The sequence below is a fragment of the Clarias gariepinus genome, chromosome 13, assembly GCF_024256425.1.
Source record: "Clarias gariepinus isolate MV-2021 ecotype Netherlands chromosome 13, CGAR_prim_01v2, whole genome shotgun sequence".
NCBI classification, from domain to species: Eukaryota; Metazoa; Chordata; class Actinopteri; order Siluriformes; family Clariidae; genus Clarias; species Clarias gariepinus.
This window is the reverse complement of record NC_071112.1, coordinates 12,813,532-12,835,784: the sequence shown is the minus strand read 5'-3', so window position 1 is coordinate 12,835,784 and position 22,253 is coordinate 12,813,532. Positions and strand designations below refer to the sequence as shown.

General features: G+C 36.8%; 1 protein-coding gene across 1 annotated transcript in view; it reads left to right on the top strand.

Annotated features, from left to right (window-relative positions):
• stxbp6 (syntaxin binding protein 6 (amisyn)) overlaps nt 1-22,253 on the top strand; it is a 59,956-nt gene that overhangs the window by 7,509 nt on the left and 30,194 nt on the right. The window contains exon 2 of the mRNA XM_053509856.1: nt 1,413-1,617. Within this exon, the coding sequence (XP_053365831.1) occupies nt 1,464-1,617 (154 nt within the window). The 5' untranslated portion in view covers nt 1,413-1,463. The remainder of the gene's footprint in view (nt 1-1,412; nt 1,618-22,253) is intronic.

Here is a 22,253-nt window from a genome sequence, read left to right as displayed (position 1 = left end):
TGTTTAGTAAGTTAAAATTATGCTTGTTTTGCAAAACGCTCGAAGACCAAGTTACTTGCAATCCAAGGCTGGGTAGCACTGTACTTGTTTTGACAGCTTGGATGTGGTCCAGTGTTGCAGTATTTTGCAAGGCAACTTGACTTTCTTTCAGCCTGTGTACCTGTATGTAATGTATTGCTTTGATAAGATCTAATGATGATGTTGCAGGTTTTTCCTGCCTTGTCTAAGTGTATTTGCTTTTATCACGGCCATGTTGTTTCTTTTGGTGAGAAGATTCGAGTAAGACTAATGACTCTCTCATTACTTCAAAAATTTATTTGCTCCCATTTCTGAGCAATGAGGAAATTTTCAGTGAAATTATTCCCAGTTACATTTTATAAGGAAGGATCTTGTCTACATCAGGCTCGACTAGTTTCCATTTCAGGATTTGTTGCTATAGTTGGAGACAATTAGTAAAAGGACATTAAAAAGTTAAACCAACCAGTAGAACAAGAATCGCAGCAATTCACCCTGATGTTGTCTTTCCCAGCATGCCGGATAGCAGAGCATTTTTTTATTTTTTTTTTTATTTTTTGTCTCAGTGTGATAGATCACTGCATGACATTGAGAACGGCTTACTCTCTTCTGATGCCTGGAATGCCTGCTATGAGGATGGATAAGATATGAGCCATACTGTACCTAATCACTTTTAAAATGACTGGTTGATAAAATGCTTTGCCTTGTTGAGTGCTTACTGCATTTGTTTTGATCGCGTTGCTTCTGTTTTGACAGCCATAATCACACAAACATGCTGGCCCTCTTTTCTCAAACATGGTGCTTTTTAACATTATGTAAACTGCCTTAGATGCTAGGCTCCATACGTGGAAATACAAGCTGAAATGCTTCATGATTTGTATTTTGATTACTTTGTTCTTTTAAATTGTATCCTCTACATTTTGAAGAACTGATAAGGATTTCTGTTTTAGTATTTGAATTAGGGATGTTAATTATTCATTGGCATTAAAAATGTAACCGATAAAAAATGTATTGACCAATAATGTTTTGCATATTATTTCTCCATAGCGCACATTGCTATTAACTTATATACCACAAGAGGTGCATCACCTGGAGTACACTCTTTATTTTTAGCAGTCTCATTTTTAAATGAGCACAGAGACAGCAGTAACTTTATTGTATTTTTTTCATTATTATTCAGTTTAGGTAAACTATTTGTGTTTCATTAATTTGCATCACATTATTAATTTGTTGGGGTTGTGCTGCTAAATAAAATTAAACTGTTCAACTATTGCAACCTCTTTAACCTGAGCCTGTAGCTGCTTCGTATTAAAGCCAGTCACACCCTTCGTACACGTCCTACAGCACTTCACAAAGCCATAAAGCAGTTATTAAGTCTGTCTTACTTTTCTTGTCAGGGTGAAGAGCTCGGAACCATCTTTCCAAGTTTTTAACTGAATTTGGCAACAATGACTGCCAGGTCAGCCATCAACAAAGAGATCTTTATCCCACACAACGAGAGGATGTTGGCAGCCGTGCAAGTGAGGAGGAGGACGAAGAAGAAGATTCCATTCCTGGCCACAGGTGGTCAGGGCGACTACATGACTTTCATCTGTCTATCAGGTAACTCTCCTGGCTTATCGCGATGCTGCTCGATTTGAATTCCCCAGCCAGGACCTTGAGCCACCAAAATCTTGTAGAACGTCACAAACCACTTCATGTCATTTGTGAGAAGTTGTTTGTAAAAACACAAGTTCTGCCTGAATGTTGCAAATTGTTACATCATAATTTATGTAAGCCGGTAGTTCTCATATATAAAACTTTTGATAGATGCCTTTGATTTTCTGCTCATGTTTCGAGTACAGTTCCTTGTAAACGAACCTGGTTACTCCTATTGAATACCAAGCCTGAACATTATGACTGCCACGCTTCCTCAGGGTGTGCTCGGTGCTCATAATAATGCAATCACTCAGCACATCCTATCAGGCGGCCATTGAATAATGGGTGGAGGACAACTCTTATTTCTACGTCAGACACAGTTCTTTAATTATTTGTGCCCGATTAGTGTGGTTGATTCATTGCCACTGGAATGATGGTCTGTTTAAGCCTAATCTTGTTAAGCAGATGTTGGAAATACATTAAATTTATTAAAAACAAAAAAAATCTGGCTCTGTTATAAACGATGACTAATTTGCACACTGAATTGCACACAGATGTCAAAATGCATATTAGTTGGAGTGAGAATTGCAGGATTAGACCCCACTCTCCTTTTATAAGGACACTACATTTTCTCCTACTTACATTGTGTGTAACACCTTTTAAGATTCTCATATGAAGACTGGGTTTGGTATTAGCTAAATGTCCTGTTTAAAGAAATTGATCTTGCAGAACTTAAAAAGCATTGGAGCTTGGGACTTTTAGGGTTAAGAAAATAGAAGAAAATTAACAGTATATCTTGGAAAACTGTCCATTACATATATAGTTGACATCAGGGTTATTGCTGCGGGGTTCTTGTGTTTCACATCGGCATGTTCATCTGCCGCAACCTGAAGCTTGCCGTCTGGTTTAATAGAAAGCTATAAATTGCGGGTTGACTGGTACGTAAAAGGTCCAAGATCAAGCCTGAGTTGTTGCATTTTCAACCATTTCATTGTCTAACCTTATCGTCCAACTCTGTAAAGAGATTTTATGTAAGGTTTAAAGCTTTCAGCTAACTGATTGCCTGCCCACAAATATAGTGTGGATGACTCAGGTGGGTATCTTTAGACCACGCAGAGATAAGATTAATGCCTTAGATGGAAGATGCCTTCTGTGAGTTGTGTCCTCTGTGTCCCAGCTGTTTGTTTAGTGGGTTGAGGTTTTGAAAGGTACATACTTTCTTTGTTTCTAAAGAATAAATAATTAATCACGGTGCCCATCTGTTCATGCACAGCTTCCATGGAAGGGTTTAGAGAAACCAGTGTATGAATGTTTTCATTGTATTCACGCTTGTTTCAGGATGAGCCATATTACTTCAAATGGATGCAGGTGCAAGTGACACATTGCTGAATGGTACAGTCAGAAGATGAAGCGCAGAGACCTGAAACAAACACAAAGAAATATGACAACATGAAAATGCAGTGCCCTGTACAATAATTAACTGTGGTTATGTATTTACTTTGTGCTAAGGGAGCACAAATTATTTGCTCTAAAGTTTAATCCCTTCCATGTTTGTTTTTATAAGAGTTATGTTTTGCAATTCGCTGAATTACTGTATAAGCAAAACTACATTATTAGTCTTTAACTGGTGATCTGAGAAGTGCGAACTACCGGATGTGTCATGAAGAAAACCCAGAGCTCTGTCACATGCATGAAACCACATGCTGAGGTGGCTAGCACCCAGAATGCATGTCAGGAATCAGTCAGCCTATTGTAGACAACAGTGAGAGCCCCGAGCAAATTGGCAGTCTTGTGCAACAACACAAGCGAGCAGCAGATTGAGGGCAGCATTTGGGCTCTACTTTGGCCCTGCTGTGCCTTCTAGCTTGAGTTGATTAGCTTGGCCTCCACCACTGTATGAAAGTCAGTGTGAGACGTGTACCATGCTTTACAACACCAGCACTTTATTAGCTGGAGGAGCAGTTTTGCTCTGTAAGCACAGCAGCACTGTACGTGGCTATGCCTGACTGTTTCCATCTGGTCTAAAATTCGGACTTTTCCATCTTCTGTTTCAGTACATCTGTAAAAAACTTAGAAACTAGTGAAGAGGCTGGTGAGTTGTACAACTTTTAATTGCTATAGTGCTGACATGTCTGAGTAGAATCTCAGTCATCCAGGTGAGGTTACAGTATCTGGAAGTTGTGTCATGTCAACTGGACTAATTTAAACTTGAACAAGAAATTGCTCAGTGGACATGACTCAACTTCCAGATATAGTCGTGACACTTACTCAAGTATCTTAAGATTATATAAGATTATACTTGTACCATCTGTCCCCGCGACTTTGTTGTGTGAAATACTAAAAGGTACTCAAAATCCAAGTCACAAAACGAATTCCCTGGAAATCTGCATTTCAATCCTAGTCAAACAAGAGCAACAAAAACAGCAATATTATCCAAATCACAAAGCAAATTCTATAGATCAGATTTTTGCAAACCAAGTCAATTAAGTAAAGATTTGTTCGAACGTTGTTTTTACACCTCGCTATAGAGAACGTGGAGTAAAGGTGTGAGATCATGTTTATTAAGTAGATTTCAATTGGCAGATTTCATAAGCACATATTTTAAAATGTACAGTGCCATCAATTGAATTTTGTATTAAGCAGTGTTTGGTATAACGTACTTGGATTACTTTTTTGATGTTCTGAGTTATTTAACGCGTTGGGTCCGCCATTTAAATACTCAGTTATTTAGTTATATTTTCAAAACTGTAATCCGTTATTCAGACAATTTGTTATCCGTAAGCCAGACAGCAGTGATTCCGTTAGTGTGTGTGTGTGTGTGTGTGTGTGTGTGTGTGTGAAGGGCATCCTACAAGCCCCGCCCCCCCTCTGTTATTCCTGCTGTTATACCCATATCTTACCTATGTGGTTTGACTCGCGGTGAGAAGCAGTGTTAGGCCCCGAGTGACCATCTGACGTTCCGCAAAGTTCTGCAAGGTCTATGAGGACCAACGCGCGAAAAGATGGAAACGTAATTGCAGCGCCAAAACTCGCAGTGAATCCTGGTAAACCGCTTTTTTGGCCACCGGGCGAAACCGCGTAGGTAAGATAGGGATATTAGTAGTTAACAGATTATGGGCCAAACTTCGCTGAGTGATGATGGTAGAATAAATATAAAGGTCTTGACTAAAACAACATGCATAAGGAATCGGAAAGGAGTTTTCATTTTCTCTAATGGAAAAGTTACTTTTATCAGAAAGTAACGCTGTAATGTAACTGCGGTAAAAAGTAACATCTCACAACGCTGACTAATAACTTTTTGGTTGTTTTTCTTTTTTTTTAATTTCTTTTTCTGTATCTGTTATTAACAAGTTTACAATACAGTACATCCCTCTTATGTCCTAAACATTTTTATGCCCCGAATAATTTTTTTGCAAATATCTTCAATGTACAGACATGCCAAATTCAGTTTTATTATATGTATAGATTTAATAAGTATAAGATGGAAGATTTATCTTTTATTTTTAAGAAGTATAAAATTGTAAAGATTTTTTTTTTCTAGTGAGTGACTAAACAAAGACCTGAGCATATCAGCAGTCAGTCTTGTGTTTGGGGTATTTGTGTCACTAAACATTAACAGTCCCACACAGGAATACATTTTACCAAAAAATGTGCTTTATCTTATAAAAAATCCATACCATGCAGAAAAGAATTATGTAATTGAACAATTTTATTTTCGCTAATTGTTTTATCTCCCACAAACAAAATGAATTGAGACTGACCTCACTCCAGGTTACAACCGACCCCACTTATGCGCAGCGCAGGTGGTAATATTTTATTCCTTTCATTTAACGTGGTTTATCCGTTGATGTTGCCATGAAAATTATAGTTAATTATAATGAATAGCTTATAGACAAAGATACCCATCACAAACTGAGCTTTAGAATATTTTGCTCACAGGATTTATAAAAATGCAAAATGTGACGTAATACAACTCTCACCAATCTCTGTTATATTGTATCTCTTTATTTATTAATTTTTTTTTATTTATGACTTTACTTCCACTGTACTCAAGTTGAATTGAATCACATCTAATATATACTGCACATCAGAATTTAATTTTGATGAAATGTCTGGCTGCCTTTCTTTTAGCAGACGTTTCGATATTAACAACGTGCTTGGTTATTCAATCAAGGGAATGAGTAGAGCTGGACAGCCTCAGCACTGATTATTCTACCAGACAAATTAATTTTGTCAAATACTGTTTTGTCTTAAAGTGTGAGATCAAGGGAGGTCATCTTGTAGCAGTACACTAGAAGAAGAAATTATCAAACTCAGCGTCTGATCGTCAGCGTCTGATCTCAGAGTACACTCATATTGCTCGTCATTCAACCAATCAATTTTTTTAGCATTGAAGTGAAACTTTTGTGGACCCTATGAAGGAACAGGCGTAATTAGTATTACTAATGGAATGGAATAAAATGTGCTTTTTATACACAGTTGTGGGGAAAATTATTGTAAAATTTAGATTTTAATTCAGAATGTGAAATTGTTTTCAATTCTTGAGAAACTGTACTAGAATCAGTTGTCTGACAATGTTAGAATAGTGTGGATTCCTTTCATTTTCTAAGCAGTACAGATTGTTGTTTTGCTTTAATCTTGACATGCACAGAAGCAGAAGTATCATAAATGGCATAGGTCATTTCCAAATCCTTCAACTTCAAAGGACCACAATGCACTTTCACTTTGATCATAATATTAACGCAGTGGCCGAGGGCTCGGGGTGAAATGCCAAAGTCTGTCGGAGCTTTTACCGAGGTGGGGAAAAATCCATCTTAGTCTGAAATGCCATCAGCTGCCCAAATACAACCCTGAGCTTGTCAAGCTGGTAAACAAGCTGGCGAAAATACCGCAACATGGGCAGATCATCTTGGTCAAACAAGCTCAGAAATAAGGTGCAAAGTAACTTTGCAGAACATGGTCTAACAGTTTGAGCAGCTTAATCTTTACCATGTTTGTACCCGTTTGTTTTATTTAAAAGCGTATACAGTGATCCTTAAACATGGATACAGGGATTTTATGTGCTCTTTATTCTTTTTGCAGTTCACAAATTCCGTATAGTCTTCATTCAAAACACAGACTGGATCCAGAGTAGCCTGGCTTAGCTGAGATAACCCAGAGGAAATTAGGAGCAGATTGCCTGACGGTGCTCAGCATTCTCCTGCCCTGAAGTGCAGCCAAATCAACGAGGAGCAGTCCTGTCTCCAAGTGCACCTTCAACCCTCTCTCTCTTTTTTCCAGCAGTATCTCCAGCCGTGACAGGAGACTGCATTAATGTACTCCTAGACATTGACCCAGACACTTTCTATGAGGCATGGCAGCTGTGGGTCACGGGTGTGCACCTATATCACTACTTTTAATAAGAGGGTAATGAAGGAGGTGGCAGTTGGCAAAGTCTTGTTCCCCAGTGGCCCAAACCGTTGATTAATTAACAGTCAAGGCAAAATTAGCCGGTCTGTTTCACACGCACATATTTAACAAGGATGAAAGACTGATATGATTTGATACAACTGTGAATATTGACCTTTTTTTAAAATATCGATATCTTTGGCGTCACAAAGCCTGGCATATACGTGATGATGGATATGAACAAGTATGGACTGCATGTAACTGCGTTTCTGCTTGTGGTTCCACACTACAGTATTGATTGATGTGGCAGCACTGAGATGGACTGTTCTGCGATGTCGAGTGTGCTGTTGAATTAATCTGCTTAACATTACAGAAAGTGAGAGGAGTGATGACCTTGAGGGCTGGTGTAGATAAATGCTTTTTATTATTAACATTCTCTCACATTCAAAGGTTGCCCCTGGCCCACACAGCACAGATGGATGGGCAATACATGGATATTTATGGAGATTATAAAATACTTACCAGGGAGGCCAGATCACTTCGATAAGGCACTGTACAGTCGAGCTGAATAGTCTTTGGCCCTGTTTAGACTCTGTATTAGCATCCATCTGGTTCATCGCATCAGAAGTGAACAACTGAGACGGATCTCCCACTTGAAATTTTTATGTGTCTTGTATGTTGCTCGTTTGCGCTTGTGATAGAATTTTGTGTGTAGCAGGGTTGCCAAGTCTACCAAACGGACCCACTTGAAAAACCAAAGATACTACACAATGACAAAAGAAAAAATTAAGTGTTTGTATTTTCTCCAAATTCATATAGTGTTAACCGTGTTGAGAATTATATAATTTGTATTTATTTGCTTTTAACCAAAACATTTTCCTAAAATGTATTAAATTAGCTTATGAGCCACAAGGCAGACAGTTCAGCTTTAAAACTGCAAATTTCCCAGCTTCCTCAGTGGTGGTCCGGGTATGGGTGATACTGTGTCTGACGGATAGAAGGGGATTTGTATGCATCAGGCGGTCTGCCTCAGCTTGATCCACCTAGCTGTGCTTATGCTGTTCCTCTGAGACTTTTTACTGACGTCTTTGCTATCTGCAGTCACCATCTCCCACTCAAACCAGCAGAAGAAAATAGCAGGGTGAGCCTGAAACAAAAGCTCAGACTGAGACTCTGGGTGGAATGTTGTGTCAGACATAATGATAATCTCGCCAGCTATAAGAAAGCATGATCCTGCTAGTGTCACTTCTAATTTCCTTAGATTTAGCCAGAAAACAGTGCGAACTCTCATATTTATGCAGGTTTACTGGTGGAGACCTGTGGCATGTATAAGTCACGATTTTGGCTGAGTACCAGCTCACTGTATCTTAAAAGTGGTGGGTGAGTGTGTATGTGCATTGCTTTTACATCACACCTACTCATGATGACAGGACCAAGAGCGTGTTTTGACATCAAACTGTCTGAGAAACCTTGCAAATTTAACCTTGTTAAATGAAAGTGAAGGATTTCAACAAAATTTTTGTTCACGCAGTGTTATAAAAAAAAAAATCACTATTATTCATGCCATCCATTAATGTCATTCTATTATGGTTTTACTATCTACGTTGTCATTCCCATTTATTTTCCCCAGTGTCAGCTTGTACATCACTTGTGCTAAATTTCTACTTGCCTATTTGGGACTGAAGTGATAGTTTGCACCACAACAGTTATCTTTCAGTCCTGCCAGGCTTTCATATGCAAGAGACGTTAAAGTCAAACCAGGAAAAAAAAGAAAAAAACCTACTCTTATTTATATAATCCTCTGCTACATTTATGCCGAATGCTCGCTGGGACGGTGGATGTACAGCCTTTAAAACATTTGCACCATTCACATGCTAAGAGTCTCATCACCACTCTGTGCTTGAAGTCTTTTGTTAATGTCAGTCGGTTTTGAATCTTCATTCACAAGAAATTTCATCACCAGCTCCGGTTTGACTTAAACGTATGCTGCTATGAAAAAAATGGAAACCAATTATCATATGAATATGGAATGATTACCAATTGTGTAGTTGCTTTGAACTTCACACTGAGAGTCTGCCTAAAAGATGCACTGATGTGCCGTCCTCATTTTCTGTCAAGGTAAATGGAGAATGTTTTGCCTTCCATAATGTGGAATAAATTTAATCACTAAATGTCTGACATGATGACGATAATATATTATGTTTATTTGAGAAATTAAAAATTAAAAAGGTTGGGTTTTTTTTTTGTACAACAAAATGTCAAATCTAACAATTAGCAATTTATTAAATGGCAGTGATAATTAGAAAGTAATGAATTGTGCTGCTTGTTGTCCTGCACCACTCGGAATGCCCACGCTCAAATTGTGTCGCGTGTGTGTGCATATACAGGGATAAAAAGCGGACCAATTATGCAAAATTCACTTTTTGATCTTTTTTTTTTTTTTATCAAAAACATTGTTTTTTAAATGAGCTTTTTTTTGTTTCTTTTTCTGTCTTTAAATCCCGTCCTTCAGGATTGTCTTTTTTACTCATGGCGTTCACAAAAGGTCCCTGAGAAAAAGGCAGTAAGGCACTCCGCCTCTGCCTTGGGGCTCAGCTCCACTCAGGAAGCACCAGTTTAGTTTTTTTCTGAGTAACATGGCAGAAGTGCATTTGTTATTTATTGTGGAAAAGCTCAGACAGCCCTCCTGAAACTTGTGTACATGTGTATGTGAGAAACATTTTACATCAAACCATTTTCTCAGTAAATATCGAAGCTCAGAGGTGGAGCCCGTGCCTCTATGTGTTACTGTTTTTAAGTTATTGTTTGTTAAGCCTGTATTGGCTACCTGTATTTATTAGCAGTAGATCCATTGTATTTGTATATTTAAAGAGTTATTTTACCATGATATCTTCAATTTTACCTGTTTAGCAAAATGCATTTTAATACAGGACGTCTCTGGTCCCCCTGTTTCTTACTTTGTGTCCACAAAGCTGTTGATGGGGACAATTTATTAAAAACTACAGACAATAAATCTATGATCCGAGATGTATTTAAGCTTTAACATTACACACATTTTATAGACCTTATTTTATAGATATAAGTTTACATCAACTTGTTTAAAAAGTTTGTTTAAACCATGGAGGTCTGATGTGTTGATGTTCCAGATATTTTTGGGGATTTAACAGCAACTGGCAGGTGTTTGAGTGAAAGAAGATGTTCGTATGTTTTACTAGCTGAAGTATTTGTTATTGAGGTGTAAAGAGTTTGTTGACGTAGTTAAAAGCTAAAAATATGTTGATCATGTAATCAGTGAGATTATTTCATGTTGAAACCCATGTACACGCCTGCCTGCCTTTTTGTACTGCAGAACTCTTAACTTCTTAAACTTTAATTAAACAGTACCACTTTAGCGGTCCTTTTATTTAAAATATTATAGCTTTATAAAAAAGATACTAATAAAGATCAGCTTTTATAATTCATATATATTGGTGCACATTGAGCAAGTAGCTTATTAGTAACTCATTGTAAACTTCACTTCTACCCAACATTTTTGAGTAGAAAAACAATTAAATTTATGGTGCAAGTTTAACTTCAGGTAAATACAGTACTCAAGTATTGCTAATGTTTCATTATATTCTGTCCAGACAGTTTTGGCTGGACAGACAGACAGACATACAGAAATATTTTCTGAGACTGGTTTCGGGTCCTCCAATGTGTTCAGCATTGAAAGAGCGATCTCTGACCAATGTACAGACAAAACCTTTCTTTTATATTCAGTAGAATGTACTAACCTAGAGATATATACAGCACAGTTTCTAATTTATATCTGGATAATGCAATAACATTTTATTTAAATTGTCTGTGTTAGCTTTTATTCAACATTTTAACTCGGACAGCTTATTTCACCCCATGCACCTCGTGGCTACTGTAAAGCCCTGAATATGTGCATTCTCCGGTTTCTACCTTTGACAAACAATCTGTGACTATATTAAAACGTCCTTTTTTGTTGTTGTTTGACTGTGTAAGAATTCGTGCACATCGGCTTGGTGTTCTAATGGTGTGGGGGGAGTGAAATAACACAGCATCCAAGTTTCTGTTATGCCTGTGTCCTTCAGACAACCCTCTCACTCAAATCATTTTCACTCCCTGCTGCTTCGTTCTCCTGCTGCCTCCATGTGTCTGAACATAGCTCATTTCTCAGGTTACCATCTCAATGAGCCAGATAGAGGTTTTAATATGCAGAGAGCTGTCATTTCTGCTATTCCAGGGAATTGACATTCACCTAGAAGATTGATGATATAAATGGTGGTAGGTGCAAGGATAATTAAGGTGTCTTTTTGGGCTTGCCATTTGTCAGTCTACTATCCCTCGTAACCTTGATTTGACCATAATAAAGTTTGTTTTAATCTTTTCTTGAATGCCTTTAATGATAATCGTGCCTAAATAATGTTGTTGTTTTTTTAAGTAACAATATCATATATTTCTTGCACAATGAACTAGTTCAAGACAGGCAGAATGTTTTAAATACATGTCTCAGGCTACTACATAGATCTGTGTTTTTCCCAGGGATTTGTTACAGGAGCATTGCTAATGTGTTTAATGTGTGCACCATGTCTGTGATTAAGTGCTCTCTAGCTGGTCTGTTGAATGACCAGTACAGAGCTGCACAGCAATAAAAAGGTTTGCTTTGCTTTGAGCAGCCAGTGATCACACCTCCAGTCTTTTGTAGAAAGAGAGTGTGCAGAAGTGATCAAGCCAAGAAGGCAGCGTGAGAAGGTGAGCTATGAATTACTCACACTTCCCTTACTGCACCATAGTTCGTTTCCATTCCTTTTTCCAGCTTCTCTTTTCAGTTCCCTCCTTCCGCATCACTGACACCAAGCCTCCAAAAAGCAGCTGAGCCATGACTCTGTCGCAAACTGGCGCTTGCAGCGTAGCGTTTGTCAAACACAACAAACTGAAAGAGTGAGACGAGAATATGTATAGAAGGTTGGTTCTTTAGAAATTAGTTTCTTTTGGACTGAGTGCAATCTTCCGATGGAATTCAGTCTTGATGAAACACTGAGCGTAACACAGTTAATACACACATGTATATGTACATGAAACAGATGAGACGTTTGTGCTTGTACTTATATCCCATTATTTTGGGATACGGGATATGACATATTTTCTTTGGTAAATACTCCAGCATCAGTTGAGTTTTAAATTCTGATTACCTGGATGTGGACTCCTGGCACGTTGTAAGCATCAGAAATCTTCAAAGATGGACGTGCAGATCCCCTACACTTCAGTTCTCCTGTGCATAACTACAGGCATCCCTTGTTCTCAAGCATATGCTTTCCAGATACACGCTCCCACATCTGCACTGGTGTGAATGTTCTTTTTAAAAACCCTTCTTAGCATATTCTTTGAGGATTTATTTTTTTATATACAGATTTTTTTCATTCTGCATGAGTATTGCATTCATTTTCCAGTGGGTTTCTGATTGACAGATGAAAGCATTTTTTTTGTTAGCACGCTTTATGTAAATAAGCTTTTTAGAATGAAGCTTCCTAACTCAGGTTAACTCTGAATGCATTTTTTCAGCATAATAATTTGAACAAGTGCTAAAGAAAGTACACATCATGTTGAATTTACAGTAGTTTCCAGGAACTGCTCATTTTACATAAAAGGTTGGCTGCCAGGGTTATTAAAAGTTACTCTTTGTAATTTCTTCTTTGTTCTGTCTTAAACACACCAGGCAATCTTAATAGAAGAACACTGCTTTGGAAGCCGACCAGTTTCCATCATTTTACTATGGTATATCGACTAAGTGCTCTGCAGCTCAAACTAAATGGGCTAAAAAGACCAATAAAGTCTCTCCAATTTGATTTACAGATGTCAGCTACAGGGAGAGGATTTAAAAAATCTTTAACAATTACTTACGTTGCTTGTTTAAGAGATTTTAAAGTACTGGAATTGGGTTTAGAAACCTCTAACACATTATTAAAACCTGGATAGATAGTAGTAAAAAAAAAAAAGTGCTTAGAATAGAACTATAAATGCACATCATTTAAACACTAAAGTTGCATCATTAAAAATCAACAAATCTACAGAATGTGAAAGTAAGAGAATTTCCATGCATACAATGTGACTAGAACTAAACTTCTGTTTAGCAGTAAGAAAACCACCTGTAAGAAAACCACAGGTCAAAAGGCGTCACTTTGTGGAAAAACGGCATGTGACCCGATGAGTCCAGATTGACCAGTCAGGGCCAGAAGGAAAGCGCATGAAGCGATGAACCCATCATGCATAGTGCTCTCGTACAATGTTATGATCTAGGGTTGCTTTAGTTGATCAGGTCTGGACTCAGCAACATTATGTGGTAATAAAACATCAGCTGTTTACAATGTACAGAATGACAGAATTGATGCGAGGTTATCGCATCAAGTGAGATTCTCATCCCTGATGGCACAGGTATATTCCAGGACACAAACTGTAAAGGAGTGGTTCTGGGAGCATGATGAATCATTTTCACATATGAACTAGCCAACATTATGTGCTGTAATCAATCCGTAAGGTGACTGAAATTAAATCTTATGGTGCACATTTATTAATTTTTTTTTTTTTGGCAGTATATTTACCACAAGAAACAAGAAATACTGTAAATCTTTTGCTTGTGCTTTCATTGTAATTAATCAAGTTTCTCATGTCACATTGGTAAGATTTCTTGTTGTTATACTAAATTAAACTGGAAAATCTGTGTAGACACGGTTTGTAATAGCATGACTAATTTAGTCAGTTCCATTAATAATAATAAGTAGACTGGTTCAACAAAATAACTGGTAAGTTTGTATAATAGCTTAGTCTTAACCAAAACTTAATCATTGGGCTGGACTGCTTTTAATATAATTTGGGCAGCCTGACTCAATCTCTTGAAAATTTAAAGTTCTTCTTTTTCTGTTTAATTCGGCCTCACAGATACGAATATAACACCAGAAGTGCGCATAAGTTATATCGCTTAAGATTTGCATCTATACTGATACCAACTCTGTTTCTTTAATAATGATTAAAAAACTGAATTTCAGCATCTTGTACAAATTCCCAGCTCCCACCTGAGCACCCTGAAAATTGAGTCTGTTCTGCAGAGGGGAACGGCTGCAGCGAGATTCTTCTTACATGGAGCCGTAGATGGATATGCCGAGCTGCGTAATTAATTCCGCTGCTGCCTTTCAGAGAGAAGTCCATCTAGCCTTGGTGCTCTATTGATTTCGCAGTGCTGAGCAAGTAGAGAATGCCAATTGAATTTTCTTTAGACTTAACTCCATTATACTAAATAAGCACCTGATCTGAGCATGTTTTTGGCTCCCTATCTGGTCTGTTTATTTGTGTTACTTCAGTCTGAAATGTCTTTGCTTCATTACTTTTTTCTGTTCCAGAGTGGAGTTTTGCATATCTGTCTGCATTTTGCTGTAGGTAAGTTCAAGGGCACTTCTGTCAGGTTATTAAGTTGTGTTGAATTTGTTTAGGAAAGCGTGTTGCTTTGTAATCCCTTAGAAATATCAGCCAGTGAGTTTCTTTGGTTAGCTCTGAAGTTAGCTGTAGAATCCCATTATGACTGATTAATTAAACAGATTCTTTTGATCTTTCTTGAAGGTTCCCTGAGAGAACTTGTATTCTTTACACTGTTTGATTTGTTAAACATTCTCTTTTTATTTGCATTGTAGTCCACTGCAGTGTAAATGTAATTAGCGTAGCTAGGTGCTACGACTGTGCCTTTTGCTAAATCTAAATGCCTGGGTATTTGTAAAAGTTAAAAAAAAAGTGGATATTTACTTAACCGTTAAGAGAGTATGGAGATATAGGTTGATCAAATAGACTATCCAACTGCAGCAAACATTACTCCTAAACACATTAAAACACCCAACAAAATCTTTCCTGATTTCAGGCCTGAAGTAACAGCCTGAGCTCGGACTTTGTGCACAATTTAAACATTTAAAAGTTTTAAAAGTCTTTAACCACTGTTTTATTTATAGACACGATTTTAAAAAATACTGAATTAACAATTTTTTTATAATAACACTGTCAAAGTCTTTTGCATAATAGTGCTCATGTTCAGTGCTGAAGTGAATAGGATGTAATCTGCAAGCACATGGTGTATGATTTGTATTCACTGTCATTTAAGATTTTTAATGGAGTTGTACTGAATGTTATTGGAAGTAAGGACTCTCATAAAAGACTTACAACTTTTATGAATAATTTATGATTAACTTGATCAGCATGAATGAGCATGGTACCGTTGCAGTTTGCTGGCTGTTTGCACTTCCGTGTGTAAAGTCTAATGGGAAAGCAAACCTTTAAACCTTGTGACACAACGAGCTTTTGGAGCAAGAGAGCCTCGGGATGAAATAAAACTCACAGTAGCTGGTTAAGTTATTCCAGAGTCATGAAACAATTAGTGGTGAGTAAATATGGTATTTTTGCATGCTTGCCAACAGGCTCCAGAAAAGATATGTGGTTAGTCATCTGCAAACAGTTTATTTCTGTGAAAGCTGGTTCTGTGCCACATTAATTGAGGGAAAGTGCCAGACCTCCAGAGAGAAAAACACTTTCAAGGCCAAGTTTGCTTTACTTTTTGACATTTATGACTTGATACACTTGGACAAAACTGTTCATTTCTGGAACAAAAACAGGGGACCCAAAAACTACACACACAAGCTCAATTTTATCATGCACCTTTGCTGCCATTGAGATAAAAAAAAATGAGGCAATCAATATAGCTGTCCTGCCTACAGATTTCTTTGTAGGTGCTAGATCTGAGACCTGTTTGGCTCCTGATTGCTCTCATCTCACTGGAGTATCATTTAGGTATCATCTAGGTATTACATTTTGAGGAGCACTTGCTCTGCTTCCTTAAAAAATCTGCAGCTAATTTGTTCATCATAGACCTACAGTATGTGAGAGGAATTTAAAACCTGGGAGTCTGGAATACTGAGGGAGTTGTTGAACAAGTGAAAACGTTTGAATAGAATAACTGGCAATTTGTTAGTGAGACAAAAATGTTTTATGTTGAATAAAGAAGATGCATGACAACAAAGAAAGACATGCTGTTTTTTCTCTGAGGTTTTTGCATGTTGTATGATTATGGGCCTTAGTGAGAAGTGGAAGACTATATCACAGGTCTACAGTACTGTAAATGGTGGTCTGTAGCCCAACATGAAGCACCTTGGAAACGTACACATATTTAAAAAGGTTTTCCAGTCCTTCAAGGTGCATGAAGTAAAATGTAATTTTTTGTACAAGCACAAAGTTTCGTAAACATTACATTAAATTTAATAACTAGCTATTAATCCTAAACAGACGTTATAAGAGTGTGTAATGCCAACACGTTCATGATCCTAAAAAGATTTCCGATGCACAATATGTATCGCAGTATACATTGCTTCATTAAATACGATGCAAATAATATTGCCTGTTTTATTATTGGCAAACCAATTCATAATAAATGTATTTGTAAATGGGGGAAAAAAGGGTTTTAACCTCAGCTTCTTCCAGTCTATATTTACTATATTTCAGAAAAGTGTTTTGTGATGATCTTGATATATATTAAACTGTCCATTCAATCTCTGTTTTAGCCTTGCCACTCATGGGAAATGAAAGCCTTGCCAGGCACTGGGAAAATGAAATTTGATGGTCTGTTACAGTAAAACAGTGTCCCACATATTCCACTTACCGTCCGTCCACAAGGAGAAACTGTACAGTATATCTGTCTTTGTGCTGTAAAGGAAACGACTTACAAATAAAAATACCCAACAGCTGCAGAAAGTCAAAAAGTAATAGTGCATAATGGGTAACCTTTAAAATGCAAATTGTTATGCACAATTTCTTTTTTTGATCATTGCTGGACTTTCTCACAAGTCAGCCCCGGCCAGCGATGATGTAAAAAAAAGTCATTTGTATAAACTCACCTCTACATCAGTGCCACCAAAGAATGTCTAACAGAACTGATTCCTTTGGCGTTTTCACATTAGGGCCCCGGAATCGTTTTCAAGAACACTTTAATTTAAAGTGAGGTTTTTTTTTTTTAGGCACACCAGAATGCATAATCTGAGTTTTATTTCATCTGCAAAATTTACACACCTATATTGGAGACCTCTGAGCCCCATGTTAACCAACAGTATGTATGATCTATGTGAACTTTTTAGAGTCCCCATCTAAATAGTAACCATTAAAAAAAAATAAAAAAAAAAAAAGATTGTCTAATTGAATACGACATCTGTTTCTGATTTTTTACGCAAATGTATGTCTCCACACTGACTCCAAAATAATTTTTTAGGGGTAGGACTACTATTACACACAGTAATGGAATGACCGCTGACTGGCTCGCAGATTACATAAATTATCTGAATAACGGGTTACATCTTTGAAATTATAACTAAATAACTGAGTACTTAAATGGCGGACCTAACGCGTTAGATTACTCATAACATCAAAAACGTAACGTGTTACACCCAGTAGGAGTGGATAGGAGTGAATAATTTGTAAAGTTTGTAGAATTGTATTGAAATCTGGAAAAAAATTATCCAATTGGGATATTTATAAAATTATGATGCCTATAGAATTGCAATACAATTTGAATCATCACCTAGGTATTGTAATATTGTATCGGGTGGTCCCTAGTGATTCTCGTCCAGAGTGAAACGCTTCTAAAATTTCAGACGTTTGTGTATAGAAAGTGGGCATGATCACAGTTCATGAGCATCAGATGACAGCAACAGCTGCTTGTTGGAAACTAATGAGCTTCAGTCAGATATGAAACTGAATTCAGTGAGGTGAGAATGCATGCAGAGGTCTGCTCCTAGATTACTTCTACCGAAATAAACACAACATTATGCAAACCCCCAGTGAGTCCAAGTGATTCCTTATGATTCTCAAGAACTACACAAGCGTGTACACCTTTTTTCAGTTGTTTAACCACTGATTGATCCATTACTAATCAGTGATTACAACTGTGTGTGTGTTTGTGTGTGTGTGTGTGTGTGTGTGTGTTTATATATATATATACATGTATGTATATATATTCTGCAGCTTCTCTTCTGTTTTGGGCTGTACAGACTGTCTGTAAAAACTCAGTTTTCTCCACTCTTTTCTTTCACCCTTATTAAATAACAGTAGTTAAAACTTACATAGAGAGTAAGATAAATGTTAGCAAATGGTCACATGATATGACAATATGTTGATTTTGAACTGTATGTGTTTTTTCCTGGATGTTGTTACTATATTATTCATCACTGTTATAATCTCATGCAAATAATAGCCCTAGCTGTCCAGCCTGTGGGCAGTGCAACGTGCTTGCTGTTGTGATGCATTAATGAAGTGTTGGCATCTTTTCTAATTTCAATTTTCAACACCCTGCTGAATGAAAAGGTGAGAAGTGCTTCTTTTCACACTGTCCTAAAATGATGAATTACCAGTGTGGGGAGAGATGAAGACTAATGTTAGATGAATGTTATCTCCATTAGAGCAGATGTGCTTCCTAGGACCATGAGTGAAACGTACAATTTGAATTCAGAGAGGGAAATTTTCTTTGAGCTAAATTTCCTTAACATGTTCTTACCTGAAGATCTTTATTTTGGGTAACCGATTAAGTAAATTGATATAATTTATTTAATCAATTTATATGATTGGTCTAACTATTACATTTTTAAACTTCATATATACATTTTCTTTTCTTAAATAGGTCTTTTTGAGAGGAGTTTTTGAGAGAAATTGAAAAAATTAAATTGGTTCAAAACGTCAGATGTTGCTTTTATTGTGATTTAAAGATTGATTTTCTTTGAGAAACCTATTTTTAAAAGCAGGTATATAAGTGTTTTGTTGCTCCAGATTCTTTTGATCATCTTTTGTTTAATTTAGGGATACAGCAATCAATCAGCCCGTGACCTGAATCGCTAGTGCTTTGTGTATGTGTGCCTGTGTGTATGTGTATATATATATATATATATATATATATATATATATATATATATATATGGGTGATTCCATCTCAAATGAACCAGTGGAAGAGAAATTTTCCACCATCACCTCTCAGATTTTGCTGATTTTTTCACCAATTGTTGATATTGCCATGAAAATAAAAACCCCCAATTTTTTTGTCCCAACTCCCACTCGTTAAAAAATGGCAGCCATCTTAATTTTTGGCCTCAAAGTGCTTTAAGACGTGACACGCCCCTTTTTGAAGTCCTCTTTTCCTAGATAACTCACTTGCTGTATGTCATATGGAGGTTAAACTGGGTATATTTATGTAATTTTTTATGTAGATTCAGATTCTGTAATCAGAATCTGTTTTATAGAAATCATCAAAAATGAATTGTCCAGGTTTTGCAAATGTTTTACGATTTGATACACATTTTATATACAGAGAATGTACATGGATCTACACAATAGGCCTTATCTACCAGTAAATGTGTTATTTTATGGTGGTACATGTAAGATACACTGTCGAACAGTATCCTGTAACTGAACCATTCAGGTTCATACTGATCAGAAAGTTAATTATCTCCAACCAACTCCATGAGTGACCTCGCACTCAAGGAACTTGGTGATTGCATCATCTTTTTCTTCGTACTAATTGAGTGTGTTTCATTTATGTTAATTCTTTTACTGAATCTTTCCAATGTAGTTTGTTGTCTTAATCACAATCTGATTACAAAGACTTGATGGCAAAGCTTGTCTGTTCTTTGGATTCTCGTGACTATATGTTGCACAGGCGTGAGCAGTGGCCCCCAATCAAAACTATCTGATTATCCTAATTAGGGAAGGGCAATATGGCCAAAAATATTTATCACGATATATATTTGAACATTTGCGATAACGATATAATTGACGATATGATTGACACGAGACAAAATACTTTACAATTCCAAAACTTTATTAGTGCAAAAAAAAACCCATCAACTTATTTTCTATTAACTAGCAGCTGTTTGTATGTGCATTAAAGCTATATAAAATTTTAACAGTGCAAATGCAAATTCCTTGCTGACAATTTAACCAAAAGGCATTTCCAGTGGAAATGGGCTGACATATCCTGAGCATAACCATGTATAATATACACAAAACTTAAAAAGAGTTGCTTTGCAACATAAAACTGCAGTGTGGTAAATAAATAGGTCAAATAATAAAACTCAAAACTCCTGAGTAAAAACAAAACAAGCAAACAAAAAACATGGATAAATTATGCTACGGCTTATGGAAGTTTTTCACGTACTTTAACAGCTTTGTTGTACTCAAACAAGTGCTTCTGCTTTAAATTATAAAAAAGGTTTGTGGTGTTTCCTCCCTTCGCCACGACGACCCGCTTGCATGTTATGTTCTAAAAAAAAATGGGCTTCGTTGGGTATCTGACGGGCGAAAACCAAACCAGTTCCACACTACTGAAGTTGCACCATTTTTACAAACCAATTCTGGTTCATCTGGTTAATATATAATATTAATTGAGTATTGTGAATTAATTTGCAAATATTATATATTTTTATTAAATAAATCACTATTTCTTCAATAGCTTTTTGGTCATATCACCTGGTGACCCCAAACTAGTACCAATATAATCTCATTAGAGCCCCACACAAGGTACACCTGATTTTATCAGGTGTCTTCATTCATTTTTATTTTATTTTCTATTTAAAAAAAAGCTATTTCTTCAATAGCTTCTAGGTCATATGACCTGGTGACCCCAAACTGGTACCAAAATAATCAGATCTGAGACCCCCAAAAGGTACACCTCAATTAGGTACAGAAATGTCCTCAATTATTTAATTTAATTTTTTATAAAAAAATAAATAAATAAACGCTGTTTCTTCAAGCTACAGATGCGTTGAAATTAATGAGATCCCTCTTTTTCAACCCAGACATTCTGTAAATGCCACGACGACCCGCTTGCTTGTTATGTTCTACAAAAAATTGTGCTTTGTTGGGTATCTGACGGGCGAAAACCAAACCAGTTCCACACTACTGAAGTTGCACCATTTTTACAAACCAATTCTGGTTCATCAACGATCCGCTTTCGTCATTCTCCGCGGCCGCCATGCTTTTTCCCCCATAAAAATGTATGAAAACAAAGGCACTGCGCATGTGCGTTTTACCCCTATTCAATCGCGATATTTCATTTTCTTATTATTGCCTAACATTGTACTGGTATTACCGTGAAAGGTATAATATGGCCCAGCCCTAATCTTGATGGTATATTTGAAAATGCTGATTTGGACCCAGATGACACTGTTCAGTTCAAGCAGTGGAATCATGAAAGCCATGGCAAAATTTCTGACATGTCTTTGTGTCTGATTTTATTATGAGACTTTGTGAAAAATGTGACTCCTGCACAGCTCATCACTATACAGCCAAGGCCCAAGCTGTTTATTTAAAAGAACTCCAAGAGAAACAGTCTTTGACTAGATATGCATTACAGAAGAATTTAAGGTTACTTTTACTTTGAAAGGAGCAGAGTATGCATTAAGTATTCTACAGATATTGCAGTACATTTCTGTGTGTCAAATCATAAAATGTTGCAAAACCTGGACAATTCATTTTTAAAGATTTCTATAAAACAGGGCATAACACAACCCTTGTTTTTTATTTATTTTCAAGATAAGGTGATGTGAAGTAACCCCTATTTTTTCGAGTGACATATATACATGCAGACCTTGGGTTCTGGGGGGTCGAAAAGGGGTACCCCCAAAAAATGGTTTTTCAGAAATATCTCCATATCCACAGCAGATAGCCAAATTCTGATTGCAGAATCTGAATCTACATGAAAAATTACATAAATATACACAGTTTCATCTCCATATGACATACAGCAAGTGAGTTATCTAGAAAAAGAGGATTTCAAAAAGGGGCGTGGCACGTCTCGAAGCGCGTCGAGGTCAAAAATCAAGATGGCTGCCATTTTTTAACGAGCGGGAGTTGGGACAAAAAAATTGGGGGTTTTTATTTTCATGCCAATACCAACAATTGGTGAAAAAATCAGCAAAATCTGTGATCATGTGGTGGAACCCACTGGTTGATTTGAGATGGAATCACCCATATATATATGTATGTGTGTGTGTATATACTCTGTGTGTAGTGCGTTTCGTATTTTCTGTCATTGTCAAAATGACTAATTGTTATCAAATAAATTACTTCTGGTTTGAGGTGGTGCTAAGATCAGTAATTATAAGTATTTAATAATAAAAGAAAATGATCTGTATACATGT